The sequence below is a fragment of the Pleurodeles waltl genome, chromosome 3_1 (assembly GCF_031143425.1).
Source record: "Pleurodeles waltl isolate 20211129_DDA chromosome 3_1, aPleWal1.hap1.20221129, whole genome shotgun sequence".
NCBI classification, from domain to species: domain Eukaryota; kingdom Metazoa; phylum Chordata; class Amphibia; order Caudata; family Salamandridae; genus Pleurodeles; species Pleurodeles waltl.
In genome coordinates this window covers 1,903,649,384-1,903,669,113 of record NC_090440.1, presented here as the reverse complement: position 1 = coordinate 1,903,669,113, position 19,730 = coordinate 1,903,649,384, and the positions used below count along the sequence as shown (strand labels likewise).

General features: G+C 44.4%; 1 protein-coding gene across 3 annotated transcripts in view; it reads right to left on the bottom strand.

Moving 5' to 3' along the window:
- MPP4 (MAGUK p55 scaffold protein 4) overlaps nucleotides 1-19,730 on the bottom strand; it is a 245,382-nt gene that overhangs the window by 161,297 nt on the left and 64,355 nt on the right. For all 3 annotated transcript variants that reach the window (XM_069226059.1, XM_069226058.1, XM_069226061.1), the window contains 3 exons: nucleotides 15,969-16,049; nucleotides 15,216-15,347; nucleotides 5,715-5,796 (listed from right to left, as the gene is read on the bottom strand). In XM_069226059.1, coding sequence (XP_069082160.1) covers nucleotides 5,715-5,796; nucleotides 15,216-15,347; nucleotides 15,969-16,049 — 295 coding nt within the window. The remainder of the gene's footprint in view (nucleotides 1-5,714; nucleotides 5,797-15,215; nucleotides 15,348-15,968; nucleotides 16,050-19,730) is intronic.

Here is a 19,730-nt window from a genome sequence, read left to right as displayed (position 1 = left end):
CCATCTATAATTCTACATGTGGTGCTGCGTGGATTGTGTGCTTGTATTTACTCACCCGTCATGCTAATCCAAAGCTAAGCGTGGGTGGCCGCACAGGGTGGAAGTGGATACAGCTGTGCTTCGGTCCTTATTTGGCTAGGCTGTTGGGTAGATATGCTGAAATTGTGCCTGTGTTTGATATTCTATGCTGGTACTCGTAGATTGTCTTTTCTCTTTCTTACTAGATCTAGTCATCAGCTGCCAGTATTTAATCTGTGCTGGTGGCATTCGTTTTTCTGTGCCTGGACTTAGTTTGCATTATCAGACTTTGAAACAGAGCAAGTGATAAATGGGGAAAGGGACAGAGAAGGAGAAAAAGAATGATAGGAAACGGTGACAAAGGGAGAAAGTAGGCATGAATAAGAACCTTTTAAGAGTGAGATAATGCGAAGGAAAGTGTATGGTGCTGGAAAAAAGGCATGCGGCGAATACATGCCAGGAAACCCAGGTATTCAACAATCCCTGCCATCTGCAGAGCCACTAGTGGACTCCCAAGAAAAGCATTGGGCTCCTGTATCTACATTTTACTTGTTATATTTATTCATGTATTTTGTATAACACACTGTTACCCGTAGGTATCGCTGGAGTGTACTCAAATTCCACACACTATATACACAGGTTGTATTAACTGAATTGGTCCATAGAAAAGTTTTCAGGTTTTTATGGAACGCAAGATGTTATGAGATGGTGCACAAGTTCTGAGGGCCGTTGTTACAATCAAGCTGGGACGGGTTTGAATGTGTTCCGGTTCAGAGGGGGCTGTTCCTATTAGAGCAGGGCATAAGGGCATTTTGCTCATTCCTCTCTGAAGTGCCATGGCTCGCAAAACAATGATGGACTGAAATGCAGCCCAAAGTAATTACCAGTGATCTAGATTAATTTAAGGATTATGCCAATCACTATTTTGTTTTCCTAAGGACCCCACAAGTTAGCATCAAAAAGTGGATCTTAACGGACCTAGACAAAGACAATGTCTGACATTTGTCATTCAGAAACAATCCGAAGTCAAGGGCAAGATCTCTGATGAGTCTGTCAAATGTTGTGGAGTGGTCTAGGAGGATCAAGGTCATTCCTCCGTGTTGCAGTATCATTCTCATCTAATGCTAGTACTACTAGCATGGTTTCAGTTCAATGAGAGGGTGAAAGACTGATTTGGTCACATTGAGGCAAGAAGGCAAGAATCAAGCAAAAAAGACAATTTGCTTATGATAGCATCTTGGAGAATGTTAGTCGGATGCAGTAATAAGATGGTTCTAAATATGGTCCTGAATTTGGAGAGTGTTTTATTATGTGCATTCACTTTATTCTATGTTTTTTGCAAAGGATTTACTATTGCCTGTGTAAGAGCAAAAGGTACGACAGTAGGCAAGGGCCAATTGAGAGTGTCATGGATAGCTAGAATGTTTGCCCCAAAAGCTTTCTGCAGGGTTGTTGGAGGGCAAGGATTGAATGGGGGTCCTGATTTCATAGTCCTGATATTGCTGAGAACAGTGTCTCTGGAAAGGGCAAAAAAACTCGTCAAAGTTTGTTCTTAGGTGTAAGACTGCTCCACGCCCAAAGGTGAGCAAGATACAAGGGTATTCCTAAACAGCTGACATTTTCATTTTCTGAACGGGAGGACAAGGATATATCTGTATACTGGACCTGCCAGGGGAGTCTGAGAAACAGGATTCTCTCTCCTACTTTTAGGGGCTGGTTTAAGACTTTCACCCCGACCACGGACCTCACCCCCTTATACACACTGGAAAAAGTCCACAGGGTCCCAGCGCACTGCCCTCCTCCAGGGGCGGCCACACCTCCCATGTTAGCCAAAATATTGCATTAACGGAACCGGGAAACCATCCTGTGAGCAGCCCAGCAGGCTGGCCCACTACAGGTTGAAGACAAAACAGTCATGCTCTTCCTGGATTATACACGCACAGCGCAGCAAAGATGGTCATCCTTTTTGGAAGTCAAGCACTGCCATTGCCAATTGGGGGTTCAATACTCACTGCTTTTCCCGGTTCACTTGAAGGTCATCTCAAACAGCAAGGCTACCTTTTTTACAGACCCTAAGGCAGCCTGGGACTGGGTGGATCGATAAAGCAGAGGTCAGGACCCCCCCCAGGTCCATTGCGCCCTGTATGGTGCTGCAAGGAAAAGCAAAGGCGGACAACGTCACTTGTCCCCCGACAAACACTTCTCCAAAACTCCTGCAATTATCTCAGGAGGGCCCTGCAGGTGGTGGCCAGCTTGGATTTGTCAGCAGGGTCCACAGATGGGGATACTGATCCGCATATTTTCACATTTAAAGGATGACTCAACTGCCTCTGATAATACCCGCCTGCGCTTGCAGTTACTTCCATTAGTGACCCCACAAATGGCAGACAATCTTCTTTAAATGTCAAACATCATTTACTGGTCCTGTGCATGCTAATACTGCTAACAGCCATGTATTCTAGTGCCCATACTGTCCAACTGTGAGTGCGCCTCCCAAATCTGTTGCAGCCATGTAACTCTCCTGATGGCCCTACGGGCCCTATAACAGACCCATCCCACTGAGGCGAGACACATGCACTTCTGGGATCCCTTGGGCCCAACAATCCTCTTCACTTGTCACACAGGGTGCACTGGACACACAGTCCGCTATTTGCTTGTGCCACACCCCACCTAACCATAGAGAAACTTAATATAGCCAGTTCTGGTGAATCGCCTGTTGTGTGTGCTCCAGCAGTTGTGTCCCCAAAGTTCTACTACATATATTTTCTACTCTCCTATTTCCATCCATTTGACTACGGCAGTCAAGCTTAACACACAAGGCATAGCCAAGGTATGCTCACCGGTAGGGATTGCAACACCTTCCCTCCTTTTCCCTCTTGCCCCATCACCTAACCTTAGAACATTAATTAAGATGCCTACTGCAGATATTAGATTCCTCGCTCTCAAGGCTAGGGGGATGCATATGGCTAGGAAGTGCAATGCAGTCTACTCCTATGCAAGACGCAATCAGGCACACAAAATCCTTCTTCAGGAATTGCACACGACGGCTGAAGAACTCGGGAAACTACGGAAGAGATGGCGAGGTACACTGCATGCTACCATTTACTCGGCCTATTCACCTGGCTTCCTAACATGGGTTAGACCTGGTGTCCCCTTTGAGCACCCTGGCGTCACAGTAGAAAAGGTGGGCAGATACATACTATTGGAAGGCTGTATAGATGGTAAACCTATACTGATCAGGAGCATTTATGCACCCAATGTGGAACCGGGCCCCTTCTGGGATACCATTTCTGCTGACCTAGCCCACAAAACTCAAATGCCTGGATCCAAGGCGGAGACTACAATTGCATGTTAGACACTGCTCTAGAAAGGATCCTCCCTCCCTTGTCACAACACCCCCCTACGGTATCAGCAAACTGATTTTGTAGTTGGGTCCAACACTAGTCTCTCACAGATGCCTGGAGGTCATAGCACTCCACCACCAAGCTATATTAATTCTATTCTATTCTATTCTATCCCACATAATCTCTATCTTCATTCAGATCATTTTCTTTACTCAAACTCCCTCACACCACTCATATGGCACTCAGACTATTAGGGAAGTAGTTTCTGATCATGATGCCCATATAATGGATGTGGCAAGGATGCCTCCACACCTCCACCGACATCAATGTGGCATCTTCCTCAAGATACCTTGGATGACCCCTTCTTCTGTAAGCAGCAGAAGACACATATTCAGCAATTATTTGCAGAAAACCATAACACGCCACTACTAGAACTATTTAGTGGGATGCATTTAGAGTGGTCATTAGGGCTGCTTGCATACAGGAGATAGCCGGGGTCCACAGGACCCTAGAATGCAAAATTGTAAATGCCGTGGCCCAGCTCGCTAAGCTGGGGGAAAAGGCGGATGAGACTGCTACTGTCCCATATTACACGGAAGCGAAGACGGCCTATGTCAGCCTCCTTGAGCGCCTATGGCGCTTTAACTTCACGGCTCACACAATCAAAGCCCACAGAGAAGGAAACAACGGTGGGCGATCACTTGCCTGACTTGTCAAACAAGATGCAACTACCAGCCAAATCACAGAAATCCGAACCCACACAGAAGCAGTGATCCGTAACCAAGAGGAGATCTTGCAGGAGTTTCACTCCTATTACTTGGAGGTCTACCAGGCCCCACAGAACGCTTCCTTGCACATACTATGGACATTTTTGTCTGGCATAACACTCCCTTTTATACCCGTCACCTCCAGAGAAACCCTAGATGCCCCAATTAGAACACAGGAGCTAACACAAGCCATCAGAAATCTGTCTTGAAATAAGATTCCAGGCTTCAATGGTCTCCCCCTAGGTTATTCTACGTTCTCTAAGATACTAGTTACCTGGCGCAGACTATCAAATCTTAGGTAAGATTCTAGCCAACAGATATTCACAGGTTGCACTCATTTACATGGACCAGAATGGGTTTGTTCTCGGATGCAACACCTCATAGAGCATTCAGCGCATCTTTCCCATCCACGAACAGATCCAACTCAGCTTTTCGACTGCAGCATTCCTTATCTTGGACCTAGAGAAAGCGTTTTATATGCTCTCTTGAGACTATCCTTTCCAAGTGCTCGCGCGGATGGACATCAGAAAACACCTACTTGCATACATGTTTACTCTATAAGGATCCTTTGCCCCGCATTCTGTTGGGCCCACTGTTCTTGGACCCTTTCCAGGAAAGGCCAAGGCTCTCAACAGGGATGCCCACTCTCCTCTTTACTCCTCACCCTAGCAATGGAACAGTTGGCTATACAACTTCATGAGGAGGGCCGCCTATGGGGTACCCCACTAAAAGATTGCACATATGCCGCCTCTCTATATGCAGACAATCTGCTCATATATCTCCGGGACGTGACAATGACCTTCACTCTGCTTCACAACACTTCGTCCACTTTCGCAAATGGCTTTGGCTTGTGGGTGAACTGGTCTAAGTCAGCAATTTACCCACTCTATCCCAATCAGCCACCACACAACATATATTTTGGGGAGGCACAACTTCATTGAAGCACTGAGGCGATTAGCTACTTGGAGGTCAGACTATACCATGCCCCCCTGGACCTAAACTAGGGAAACCTCCGCAGAACCTTGTCCGGTATTTGATCATAAATTACCTTCTGTCAATCTCTCCCTCTTTCCCCAGTTGGCAGGATAGCTCTAGCGAAGATGATTATCTTACCTAGATTGCTCTACATTTTTGCTAACCTTCTTCTCAGCCCCCCAGATTCATTCTTTACAGATCTAGACTCTCGCCTATCTGTGCTTATATGGGGATCTAGCTGTCGTTGTGTTGCCCTCAAGAAACTACAGCTCCGGGTGGGCCAAGGACTAGGAATCCCCCCTCCTTTGAAGCATATTTTGTAGCAGCACAGTTGCAATGGCTCTCATTTTGTACAGAGGAGAATTTAGCGCTTGTAGCACAAAAAGGATGATCGTTCAACACAAACCAGCCTCTATTATCTTGTCTGAGTTGCAAAGCAATAGTTGTTGGAGGCAGGACATTCCAGGACTGGGATCATCTTAGGCAAATGTTGTAGTTGTGAAACCTGTATAAGTGGAAATTGATTAGGCTCCCTAGATGATATATTCTTCAGTTGCTATCCTTTAATTCCTCCACAATTTCTAGTTATATTTTTAAAGTGACTGCTTACCACTTCGATCTGCCAGTCCTCCATTGATCACACGGGCAACCATTATTTCTCCTGTTATCTCGTGGCGTTTTATGGTGGCACCCTAGTGGGAAAAAAACGTATTTGCATCAGAAAGCCTGTTGTGGCCCACAATGCAAAGCAGAATATGTATATTCATAAGTTCAGGTCTAGTAAGTCAGAAACAAAACACTCATCTGACATATGGTAATGATTGCATATGCATGTAGGGAGATGCTTGAAAACACCTGCCCATTTTTAGATCTCACCTACAGACAGCTTTTATCTTTCTTTTGTCAAAAGGCATATTGTGGATAATACCAATATTTATAGTGGGCTTTGGGTAGGTCCAGTTCTTTTCACTGGTTGGCTTCTTGCCAATCCAATTTGCTTGCCTATTCGAGGGCTTTCCTTACTCTTCTTGTGTTTACTTCGCCTCTGAAGCATAGCATCTCGATTACTCTTTAAATTACATGACTACTATACTTCCACTGCTTACATGCGGGGAACTACGTTTTTCTTGTGCTTTTAGCACTCCATGGATGTCCATGTGTTTTCTTGCTCTTTCCTCCTCCCTCTCATTTGCTGCATCCCCTTCACAATCCCCTGCGCTCTTCATGTTACTCTTCCACCCCCAGCCTGTCCAATCCTCCCCTCACCACTTTTTTAATAATGCCCGTTGCTCCTACACCTCTCCGCGTTTAGTAGATTCCTCCAATGCCCTGCTTGTCCATCGCTCTCCTGCTCCTCCGTGTGATGTTTTTATTTATTTATTTGTTTATCACTTCAAGAGCACCCTGCAACTAAACTTTGCTGCGGAGCCACTCTTTTCTGAAATTTTAAATTTATCAATCAAAGATGAGCATCAGCGATCACGGAGCAGTATATTCAAAAAAAGAAGTTGACTTTCACACATGCATAGGTCAACATTCTAGTACCACTGTAACATAACAACACATATGTGTACTTGCGTGATGAAATATGTGGGCACATATAATATTGTGCACTTTTGCCACAGCTGGTGGCATGGTATCCCAAATGGACCTTAACCATCCTGGCCTCTCTTTAGCTCTCAAACACACACACAAACTCATCACCACCCCCCAATTTATGCCAGAATGGGTGGACCTTCTCAGGTGAGGGCCTGTAGAAAGCATCCCTCATCATGGATACAGGTAAAATGGCCTGCATTTATCCCATCATTGCCAATTACTTTGTGCCCTGTTATTAAGTGACCATAACTGGTTGGTATTGGCTGTCCCCCATTTTGGCTGAGCTAAGCCATTCTATTGCACATCTCTAATTGCAGGGTGGAGCACCTACAGTCGTCTCCCAGAATTTCTGGTCTGCTGGAAGAAAAACATGTATCAAGTCAGGGAAAAATAGTCAGACCAAAGAAGCCTAAGGAAAGGAAGAAGGGAGAAGGAGCAGGGAAGGAAATTAAAATGGAGTGTGAATGCTTGTTCTGCTTTGCTGGGCAACTTCACAAACATAGTCTGCCCATTGCTGTCAGTCCCAGGACTTCTCCAGGTAGCTGCTGCCTCTTAAGTCATAGAAATATTAGAGTCCTCTAAGAAGCAGTTTACCCCATAGAGGTGTGGATGATGAACAGTTATATAATAGTAAATTCCTCTTTATGGACCCCATCTACATACAGGTTCAATACAGGGGATCCCTCTCTACCAATGGTCTTCTTGGGTTCAGATATGGGGAGTATTTCCTATTTTCGCACATAGAGATTGCACAGAGTTAAACTGTAGAATTCAGTACCAACAAGCTCTGAGGTAACTCGGATGAAAACTACCTAGTAGATGAAAAATACTGAAATAAATATATAGTGAATTACTTACAAAAAACCTTAGAAAAAGGGCCCTTCCTTTTGGGACAGCAGCATAGGCATCCAAAATGGCTCTAATGAAGGATAGACAGTGTTGATCAATGGGGAGGTTCTGGACCCCAAATAGAAGTGATATGGGGATAGCTTCATCTGAGTCACTATTTCTATAATGTGTTGTTCATCCCAAGTAGTATCTTTAAAGAGAGCTCAGCTCTTGGTTCAACTCCACCTTCATGATGAATGTATACATGCACCTTAAGATGTGCTATGTGACAAATTATTTCGGGGGCCAGATAGCTGGCTGTCAGGGGCAGTGATCCACAGCCTTATTTCAGCTCAGTTGGCACTTGACTGTGGCTATAGGGGCCAGGAGTGACACAGACGATGCAAAGAAAGGGAGGACATGAGGCATTACCTGAGGAAAATGGACCCTAGCAGCTGAATCTTGGGTGCACACATAGTACATATGGATTTTGCAAGTGCATATAACCAAAAGTGGTACAAGCCTTGCTTTTGAAAGCTTGACAACACAGATTGACACAAAAGATAAAATGGTCAACTCTGTAAAAAATAAAAGTACTGTCTGTCCATGGAATGTTGATGGTGGTGTCTACTATATTTTCTCTGATTTGTACCTATCTTATGAAGGAAAACAATCCAAACAAGCTTAGTGAAGATTGGTTATTTGTAGTTTGTTTGCTTATCTTATGAAGGGCCTTAGGCAGTCATTTGTGAACTTGCGCCAGCCCAATGACCATGGTAGATTTTCCTTGTAAACATTACTTGCAGCAGTGTATTTAACATACAGCTTAATATGTAGGCCATCCTTTATAGTGCCCATCTAATGAACTGACAACAATCCTTTTGCGCACGTGCCCTGCAACATAAATAAATATCTGTGTAGGCCCAGTAATGTGATGGAATTTTTTTTCCTAAGGCACATGCTGTTCCTGTCAGCACAGTAACATAAATAGAGACTATGAAGCAGTCCTTGCCATTGGCTTTGGATACTCTGGTATACATCAGCCACTTACAGTTGATGGTAATACAAAACTGCACTCAAAATAGTGGACAACAAACTTCTGAAATGGAGGCTGAAGTGGAAGCAGAGTAGGGGTGGGAATTTGGCAAGTTTGTAAAAACCTATCATAACCAATTCTGCACGAGTCAAAAGAGGTTATATGTTTGCTCGTGTCACGGGATATATATGAATGCAGGACAAATTCCAGAATAGAAAACAGACGTCTCAGGTGTGCCGCAGTAGCACCAAGCTGGAATCTGAAGAAAACATATGGATCCTCACATAATCAGAATACCTATTTTTTACCTTGTGTGAGTGACCACTACTAGGTCATTCAAGTATACATTATGCACAAAGCAACATCAACACACTCTCATGGGGACGTCAACCTTAGGCACCTAATGAACTTTGAAAGTGGTAGGATATTAATAGCTGTCACTAATGGCATTGAGTGAGCAAGCACGCTGAAGTTACCCTAGGGAGATTTCAGGGGGGTTCGCTCCACAACAAGAATTTGAAGGATATTTTACAAGGCAATTTACAAATTAATTGGTTAGAAATCTGGGCTGAGTTCTGAAGGACACTTATAAAATCCCAATACAAGGATAGGCCAAACAAGCTCAAACATCTGCATCTGTGTTTGGAGGTTCACTCCTCCCTTTACAGAACTTTGAAAACAGCGTGACAAAATGGTCCATTTCATAGCAATTTCCCCTAAAAACTTGTTAAACAGCCTAAGGTATTACAAGCAATTCAAATAATCTGGGTATGCAATTTCTCATGCCCTGTATAATTTTTCAAAGGAATATGGTACAGAACGTGTATTCCCTAATTTTTACCTTTAACGTCTTAACATTTTTCATTTTTGCCCTCCCAAGTAGATTCTAAGTTCAACAGAATGGTTTAAATTCTACATAAAAGGGACACGGTGGGAAAATAAAAACTGACATATATCACAATCTCAAGCTGTAGACAGCATAGCTATTCCTTGGGTTACACAAATCAGCTAGCCTTAGCCGCTAAGGTTACAGGCCTCAGGTAGCAGCAGTAATGTTAATGTCATAAAAAGCTACTTCAGTATAGATGAGAGATGTTTGTGCATCAGTCGTGAAATGGCAACCATAGCCAGCAGCCAGTGAAGGACAATCTTGACTGGCTATCTATGGGGAAAATAATAACTTAAGGCTCTAAACATTCCACAGTATAGAAAGCACAATCTTTCTTTCCTAGCTCATCTTACAAACGATTTTCCACAAAGGACATTAAGACCATCCTTAATTAACCTCTTCCAGGTACACAAAAATCAACAAGTCCAAAATGGAAGGAAGATTGATCTCTTGCCTGGTTCCCAAATTACAAGATAGGCTCCTTAAAATCTAAAAGACATGAAAAGTATCTCCTTTCAGAGAGAACATCAAAATATGGCTAAACTATAATGCAGTGTAAACCACAATGATTTTTTTTGTTAGAATCTGTTTATTTTCATTTTCATTAGTATAAAACAATCTAAGACAGTTGTAGACTCTCACAGTACATAGAGGGACAAACAACAGTGCATATAGTAATCAATATACAATGGTATTCAAGTCTTTTTGGCAATACAATCGAGGTACAGTGGTATATGGAACCCAATAAGCCTGGGTAACAGCAAGTTCTAAGAAAGTAGTATGTCCATAAAGATGTGTTTTGGTACGATTAGTTAGACAGCCACATAGTAACCCCCATGACAGCAAGTAACTGGGATTGTGCATCAGGTGAACTATAGTTGTCAAGCTGTGCAGATCCATATTTTGTGAAAAACATCTAACAACAAAATCCGTCTTACCCCCCACCTTCCAAACGAGGCAAATCAACAAATCTTCTCTATCAACACCTGACACTGTATGAGATTGTAAGAAATACCACTGCCCGTAATCCAATAAATTGCGTGGGTAAAGGGAATCTTAGGAAGCAAAATTTTAAAAAACAGTTGCTCACAGCGGTGTAAACCACACTGATGATGGCATTCATGGCTTACTGCTATGCTGCTTTAGTCTACTGGTCTAACAAAGGAAAACTCCCACTGGTACCTGTGTGCACTAAATAACTGATAAACTCAAACTAACAATATGAGATTTAGGAAATCACATCAGCATGACGTATCGCTAAATCAACTATAAATGTATTGCTTAAACACATTACTTTATCTCCAACCACCTGATATCTTTCTAAAGTTCACATATTTTGGACTCTAGTAATAACCATTTGTTTAGCTACTTCACTTAATTTTCCTCAAAAACCACTTTGCCATTTTCTGAAAATACATACATTTTGACACCAAATAACGTTTTTTCGTTTTGGACAAATAAAGTCAATTCTCCCAAAGAAAATGTTACGTTCTCTATAAATATTTTTTGTCTCCATAAATGACAGTTTATATTTTTAGTAAATACGTTAGTGTGGTCCCCAGTTATCTGTTTGCCATGCCATTTCAAAAAGTCCTCAAATGCAGTACAACCCCACCTACAAGTTCATATGCCCATGAATCACCATCACATGCCAATAATTCTAACCATAGGTAGAGTTACTTCCATATGCCAAGGGTGCCCACCTGTGCCACTAGTGTCAAACAGAAAACAATAATATCACGACTTAACAGGGATAGCTGCCATTATGGCATGTCCATCCTTATACCAAACATAGCACTATTATGCTCAGATGACCACTCTTATACCAGGAGTGCCTGCCCAAAACATGTCACGGATGGCTCACCATATTTCATAACAATTATCATGGCAGGGAATGTGCACAGTCATGTAAGGGATAACTAAATTATGCCTCAGATTGTCATCATAATGCTAGGGATGGCATCAATAATGCTCTGACTAAGAAGGAACAGAATATGCAAAATCTTTACAAGCAAATGATAATAAACTGTGTTTATTATCGTTTTTTTGTAATGGGGCAGGGCCACAGGGTGACGAGCAGTGAGGGGGAGTGCACAGTACTCCCCCTCACTGCGTGTATATGTTGGGCCGGTTGTCTTGTGCTGGCCAAACACACATGCACAGTAGGCTTTCTCCAGCCCGGCAACACAGTTGCCAGGCTGGAGAGAGCATGCACAGGCTTCCAGTCTGCCTGGGAGCGCCCTAGCTGGGCACTCCCAGCCAATCCAAACACTGCTCTGAGCAGCGTCAGGATTGGCCGCAGGGCAGGCTGGTAGCCTATACCTGCCTGCAGCAGACTAAGAGACGGAGGAGCGGAGCGGCGGTGTGCAGGTGTTTCTTTTTAATGAATTTAATGTTCTTTGTTTATTCCCCCTGTCCGCCCCCGTGCCACCACGCCCATTCTGCACGCCATGTGCCGCGACTGCTGAAGAATGTTGTCTGTCCAGCAATGGTTAGGGGCCTGTTAGAACCAGTCAAGTCTCCTGGTGTGCTATTGGCCTCCCTGCTGATCTGTAATAGGATAGCTGAACTCTCTGCCTCCTGAGTCCAAGGGATGCCTGGCCACTAGCACCCAGGGAAGCAGGCTGAGGCAAGTGGAGGTCGGGGCAGCTGTGCAACAGTGAGTAATACCAGGTATAGACACAAGTAGTAATGGTTTACACTGGGACATTTTATGGATTTTGGGGGCCTTGAACCAAACGCATTTTGGAGGCCCCTGTTTGGGACAGTTATGAATTTATAATCCAGTTTCAGCTCTTTTATGCCCTCTGTGGCCAGGTCACTGACAGTGCACAGGTGCATTTGTCCAAATTCTAAATGTGTTTACATCTAATTTTCAGGGAAATTACGTGTTTCCAATATTGAAACAGCAGAAGCTCAGTAATACTGCGGCATATAATCTCTGTTACCCTCCCATGTTTTATATGTGAGGTCCTGTTTTGATCTAAAAGGAAAGTTTTTATGGATGTTGCATGAAAAAAGCACATTTGTCTGCAAAATACCTGTAATACACTTTCACACATAATACACATTAACATACATAACAAGTAATTTGTATTTAAGAATTATTCAAGGTCATCAGGCCAAGACACTTTGCAGAACAGAGCTGGCTGTATCAGGGACCCCGAGAAAGGATGGGGTCCTGGGCCAGAGCCCACTTTTCCCATGCCTTAAAACATCTCTGGGTTGACGTGGATTCACTGTGTCCACCATATATATATGACCTAGTGGCGATTGCCACTAGGTAGTTATAGTTAGGACCTAGTTTCCATATCAAAAGCGTTTTTTTTACTTGCCTATATATTTGGTGCGATTTCGCTGTAAAAAAAAAACAAGTCCATGTTTTTTTCCCCTGGGGGGTCCCTCTCAGACCCCAGCACAAGAGCTACGGAATCAGGGTGTCCCTACCCTGGCACCTTGTCTTTTTTTTACACCTTTTTTGTGGGACTCAGCTCAAGCCAAGTCCCAATCAGAACTGTGCATTTCCTTACACAAGCTTGTCATTGTTTGCAATCGCCAGACACATCTAATTAGTCTACAGATTATATCATTAATGACACCTTCTATGGCATCTCTGACATTATCAGTGCAACATTTGAAATAAAATTATTGATGCGAAAACTGTGCATGGCGCGGGCACGAGTTATAGTTACCTTACGACGTGAGTTATTGTTACTTGAAATGTCTCTAACTATAAGTGCTGAATTTCTATCGTTGTGTACAAGTAAATTCAGAACCTAACTATAACGTCCCTGCAGCCTTTGGTTTTTTCAGTGAATCACTCAACTTCACACTTGCATCCACAATGTGTGCATTCTAGTCTGCTGCGTGTCTACTATCACTTGGAGGTGGGAATGTTGAAAAGTAGTTTTCCTTTTCTCTGCTGTTGGTGGAGCTCCACCTGAAACAATACAGCAAAGTGGACAGTTTTGAAGCTAAGTGTTAGAGGTATGGACAAATAGTTTTTAGTCCAAGGGCCAGTATGCTTCTATTCCAGGGGTGACAGGGAAAATAGCCTTACAGTCAGTCTCTCTATAGCCTGGTCTGAAATAACAGTAGTCATCCACTGCAGCACAACTCTTTTTTAGCCTAACCCAACACTCTGCCATGGAAGCAATATTCAACAAAAAATATAGAGCACCTCAAGATACAAGATCCCTGAGCAACAAAAATGCCGTGATTCATTAACTTTAAGTACTAGCCATGCATGCACAGAAGGACCGTGCAACAGAGATATATGATGCAACAAACCTAGCTATGTGCCAACCGTATAGCAATTTTTTCAACAATACTGATCAAACATGACTTGCACACTCTGAATGAGATGCTCATATTTCAGAAAATCCCTCGACTGTGAGATGCTAAGGATAAGATCATGTTTACTTTTAACAGAGTGAGGGCTCTATGATACCTCCAATGGGCACTTCCCTATGTGGATACTTCTGTTGGGGGTACATCATCTCCAGTGTTTATAAGGTGGTATGGTTCATCTTATGACACTAGGAAGAAAGAGCTTTATTTATAGCTTGGTGGATGGAATGCTATGTAAAGACACGACGTATGATATGGCTGCAGCATTACAAGTGTCATTGGCTTTAATGCACTTGAAATACGGTGGATGGTCATCTCCCACATGCCAGTGGGTATTATGCTCTTCGCACATGGCGGACAGGACACATTCCATGTTTGGGACGGTCTGCTAACTTCTGAATAAGGCCCAATGTCTTCCATTTTTGTACAATGGCAAGAAGCTTTACTCTTCAGCTACAGATGAGGTACTGAATCAATGAAAAAGCGCTGCTACATCCGAGTCCCTCTTCGTAATGTTAACGCTGGTCTCCCACCTTCCAGAGCAATCGCCTGTTGTGTACACGGGATCTTCTCACGCCCAGAAAAAGTAGAAGGGCCACAAGTGCACACACCCTAATCCTGAGAAAAGGGGGAGTCCTGAGGCATCTAATTATAAATACTCCACCTTAATTAGCAGCACACTGTCTCAACTTAAAACGTTAACCTCAGACTTACATATAAAGATGCAATTTATTACTCTGGACCGAAAATCTTTTACTGTTTAATTGTTTTCTTTAGAAATAATTTTGTGTTCATCAATGACATCTGGCGAACTTTGAACTTTTGATGTTATGGCGAGTTACGAAAACTGAAAAAACACAATCTTTAGAAAATTGAAATTCTCAATTACCCGATGTGTACTGCTATGCCATGGACCCTCAAGAGGACCTGTGAAAGGGATCTTGACAATCCCAGACATCCATAGCATGGGCACTTGCTTACGGACAAAACTACGGGGACAAGGAGACGTGGGATGGAGGCAGAGGCAACAGGATGGTAGATATGGAGAAGGAAACACAAGTATTAAGAAAAGAAGACAATGGAACAAGGAGACATGGACACAAACATAAGGACATCCGGGCCTCAAATTAACATAACCTGCACAGCCCTCAGGGGAAATAGTCCATGTCACTGTCAAACGTTGTGCTTTACAGATACCACATAACATCTGAAGGATAGGCCCATAGAAGGAAGACATGCCTTCCTTCTAAGGGCCTAATAAAGCGGCAAGAACGGGATTGCTACAGCATAAAACAACGAAAATACAGATTTAAATTGCAGTCAGAAAATACTTGGAAAAATTAGATCTAAAGACACGATATTCAAAACATACGAATGGGTAATTGTCTGTGTTGCCTTGTCCCTCTTACCAGTGGCTGTTTGTTCTTCACGAGACAGACAATCCTCATGGCCTCCTCGCTCTCGGGGATATTATCCGGCAGCGGCGGGAGAACTGGCTCAAACTCTTTCTGCGCAACAGCATCGTGGGCGTGAAGTAAAGCCTGTGAGCAAGAAAAAAGGGAGTTATGAAGCCGAAGCTGGGAGATTTGTGTCATGACTCTAATGGAGGCCTGTCATCAGTGGCGTAGCGTGGGGGGTGCAGGGGGGGCCGGCCGCACCGGGCGCAACATCTGGGGGGGGGCGCGCTCGCACTCGCGAGTGCTAAAATCCACGGGTTAGGGGGCGCAAATTACTTGCCTTGCCCCGGGTGCTGACAACCCACGCTACCCCACTGCCTGTCATGTACACATTTGCCAGTTATGTATGATGGATGGTCTGTTATGATACATTCAGAAAGTTCCTTGGGACAATAAACATCCAAGATACCTCAGATGGGTCTGTGGTACAGATGGGCCTTCACCTTCAACTGAAGCACTGCACCCTCGTTTCACATCTCAGTGGATTGACTCAACCTTTCATGGTCCCTCTAATGTCAATAAAATGAGGACCAAGTTGAATAACAAATATCTGTTTTAACCCATATAAACTACCTTGTTGTTGACCCTTAGCTTTACATATTAGACTGTTGTGCGCCTTGTCATAGTAAAACTCCTCCCCCGTGCTGTCGTGTATTTTTGCTGGGGTGAGGAAACATCATTCTCGTTGGTTTTTCCTAAACTTACCTTAAAGTGCGGTGTTCGGAGCAGTCGTCTCAGTTCTCGTGTCTCTGCAGACTGTGGATATTCACGCAACAGCTCAACCACCTAGTGAACAAATTACATTTTACATTAAATGTCAATTAATTTAATAACTTTATTTTATTTTCAAACTGTTTGTTTTTGGTGATAGCAATAGCACATATGGACTCACAATGCTTGAATGGCTTTCTGTGTGAATTTATTTGCATGAGTACCACACCGAAAGCCGTGGAGCCTTCAATACTTCAGAATAAACTTTTACTGTACTAAGAGGCACTCCACATTTCCTGGCCGCCCGCTCCCAGTAAAACAGAACCCGCCTTTTACAGATAGGTTTTCATGGTGGTCTATGAGTGTTCCTTTCTTCCTCTGTGCCAGACTGTTACCTCACGCCTACAATCAATCGTCTCACTGGCGAGGTAGAAAGGACCCCACATGACACCACCAGTGCTAGCTTCTTAAGGCCCACCAACAACAACGGTGGGGCCCTAGCACGGTCACCTGACAGAAAGGAAGCTGCACACCTTTGATAATGGGTGGACCACTCAGGCTTGCCTGGTATTTCATGCAAAGAAACATTAAAGAGATGTGTATTGTAATCATGTAACACGCTGCACACTGTACAAAAACGTCAGAGACCTCAGGTTCTCCGTAGACTCTTGGATAAAAAGCTAACACTTCAAATTGTATGCATCAAAGTACGGTACCCACCAAGAACAGGGACACACACCCTGATCAGCCCAATAATTTGAGCATGTTCTTGATTGTGCCATGGATCAAAGATTTCGCTCTACATGCCTAAGCATTGATTCTTCTTGATACAGGGACTGCCCATATTAGGGCTAAGGAAACAGGATGATTTATAGCAGAGCCACTGTGGTGATTGCTTCACAGGTTGACTGTTGTGTGCTTCAAGAGTGTGTCACATGGATATGGATTTTCAGGAATGTTATTCATTGCTCAGCCTGCTTGAAGGGTGACGCGTGAGTGCAATTTTATAGACCGTGAAGTGTGGGATGCAAGACTCATTTAGGTTTGAAGTATTTGCTCCTGGTGGGGTATTCTACAGTCTGATCTACAACTTCAACCGATCGCCTCACTCCCAGCCTGCATTGACATCACTGATATCAAGCACCGTCTTAGTATCTCAACAAATGTGACTGCCATTCACCCCCCCCCCCACACCCCTCTCTCCAGGGCTGCCACTTGGCACCCTGACAGCTGAGTGAGGTGACAGAGGTGAAACTGCCCCTTTGTTGTAGCTCAACACATCTCAGCCACCTATGCACCCAAGAAGCCACCCTTCACCCTTTTACTAGTGGTAGCAGAGAACCCTAAATCTGTACACTACGTGCTATTCAAATGAAAAATGCCCTGATTGGGCCCAGACATAAATAGGGTGGGTGAGCTCAATAATTTACTATGAAGCCAGGTTCCCGCTCCCAATACTCTTCCAAGAGGACTTGCAGCAGCCACTAGAGAGCCTGTCAGTTCACACATCTAAGCACTAAGAAAGCTGTGCCTGAGTCAAGTCCCGCCAAGGAACACCAGCCTAGCAGCCTATGCAGCCCAACTCTGCACCCTGTACAAGGCTAGAAAAAGGTAGCCTAATTTTTAGATTCACTGAAAGCTCTGACAGCCCTGCTATCACAAGAGGCAGGGTCAGAGCAGTGCCATCATGAATGACCACAACTCAGCAAGAAAAAGGAAACAGCACCACAAAGCGATAAGAGCTTCCCTGCAGATATAGAAGAAACAACAGCAGCCAATGAGGTGACTGGGGGGAGGGGGAGCTTATCCTGTTCTCTCCTCGGGCTATTCAGGTGATTTGGAGCAGACTAACAGGGGATGCGAAGGCCGATTTGGCTGGGATGGAGGGTAGGGTTGGGATTAGTGGGTTTTGGATAGGGGCACAGGAGAAGGTTTCATTTTTCTCTATTTCCATTGTGCACCCTGAGGGATTGTGGTCTTTTCTTTCCCACTCACCCAACCCTTTGATGAGGGAGACGTCAGTGGCAGAGTGGGGGTTGATTGTTGGGTGTTTGCCACCTTTATCTAGTATAGGTGATGGCAGGATTACCTCTGGTGGTAGCAGGTCCTCACTAGAAGGAACAAGGAAGGAGGCGTAAAGGGCGAGTAGGGTCATGGACAAGTAATGGAGGATAGAAGGGTTAGCTAGACTAGAAGGGCAGGTTAGCTCTGGAGGGGGGGGGTAGTAGCAAGGCATGAGGTTGAAAGTTGTGAGACATCGAGGTCTGGGAAAGGATAGGGCAGAGAGACAGTAAGGGGATTTTCAAGTCTTGAGACAGGGATGTGAATTTTGGAAAAGAAGGAGGATTAAGGGTGGGGGGGAGTTAGGAATGTTGGTTGTATTGGTGAGGATTGTTTTATGTAGTTGTAGTTTTTTTAATGTGCAATTTTGTGTGACAAAATATTTTGAGTACTAGTGATTTTTATGATGAATTCTAGTCGTAACCAAAGAATTAATAATATTGCACTTGAATCAATTTTGGTATGTAACTGTGTGCTTGATAATGTGTTTTAGTTTGCCACATTTTCTATTAGGGCACCATTTTAGTAAAACGGATGTTGTGTCTGATGAACTGTTCAAACTGTTCCTGCTCATTGCCACTTCCAATCATGACCTCATGAATGTTTTCTCTCCTCATGGTTTCTGTAAACTTTTCAGAGCACAGAACACTGTGGCGTAACTGGTTATTTTCCTAGAGCTCATGACCTATGAACAAAACATTTCTTGGTATGCTGAAAGTATCTAACTCTGAAGGCCCTTCTGGTGTAGTTTCCTGACACTATCTAGTTAAAAATGGTTATTGGTTAGTAAAAGAAACATAATGGCCCTCATTATGACCCTGGTGGTCCGAAGACCGCCAGGGACACTTTGGCGGTCTCACCGTCGACGGGCCGGCGGTGCAGACCATCACATTATGAGTGTGGCGGTTTGGCGTCTGTCAATCCGCCACTTCTCCACTCATACCACCAGGGCGGTTGGACCCGCCGGGCCGGAGATGAGTATCTCCAACCAGGCACCCACAAAAGACCGCCAGTGGTATTAGGAGCCGGCTTCCTGCCATGGTTTCCGCGGCGGTAGCACCGCCACGAAAACCATGGTGGAAAGGCTACCTGTGACAGGGAATTTCTTCCCTGTCATCAGTAGACGACTTCCCAGCAAACACTAGACACCCCACCCCCCTCCAGCAACAGCTCCCCCTCTAGCCACAGCGCCCCCTCCACCCACCCCGCATACATGCACACAGACACCCACACGCACCACGCATACACCCATTCACCTACACTTACATACATGCATTCACTCAAATGCATCCATATATGCATTCACCTGAGCACTCATACACGCGTTCACCTCAGCAGTCATACAAGCATTCAAACATGCATACTCACACCCCTCCAAACATGCATACTCACACCCATCCAAACATGCATACTCACACACAGACACCACACACTCACAGATGCACACAACATTCCGCTCCCCCCCTCCCCTGTTGGAGGATCACCTTACCTGGTCCGGGGAGAAGGTCATCTGGCAGGGAAGGGGCGCTTCCACCTCTGGCAGGGGCCCACCGGCAGCGGCCTGCCAGCAGGACACCGCCAAGCCGTGTTCTTGCCCAAAGTACGGCTGGTGGAGTCATACTGGCGGGGCAGGGCTGGTGGGGGCACCAAAGTGCGGCAGAAATACAGAAGTACCCATGATATTGTGGGCGGAAG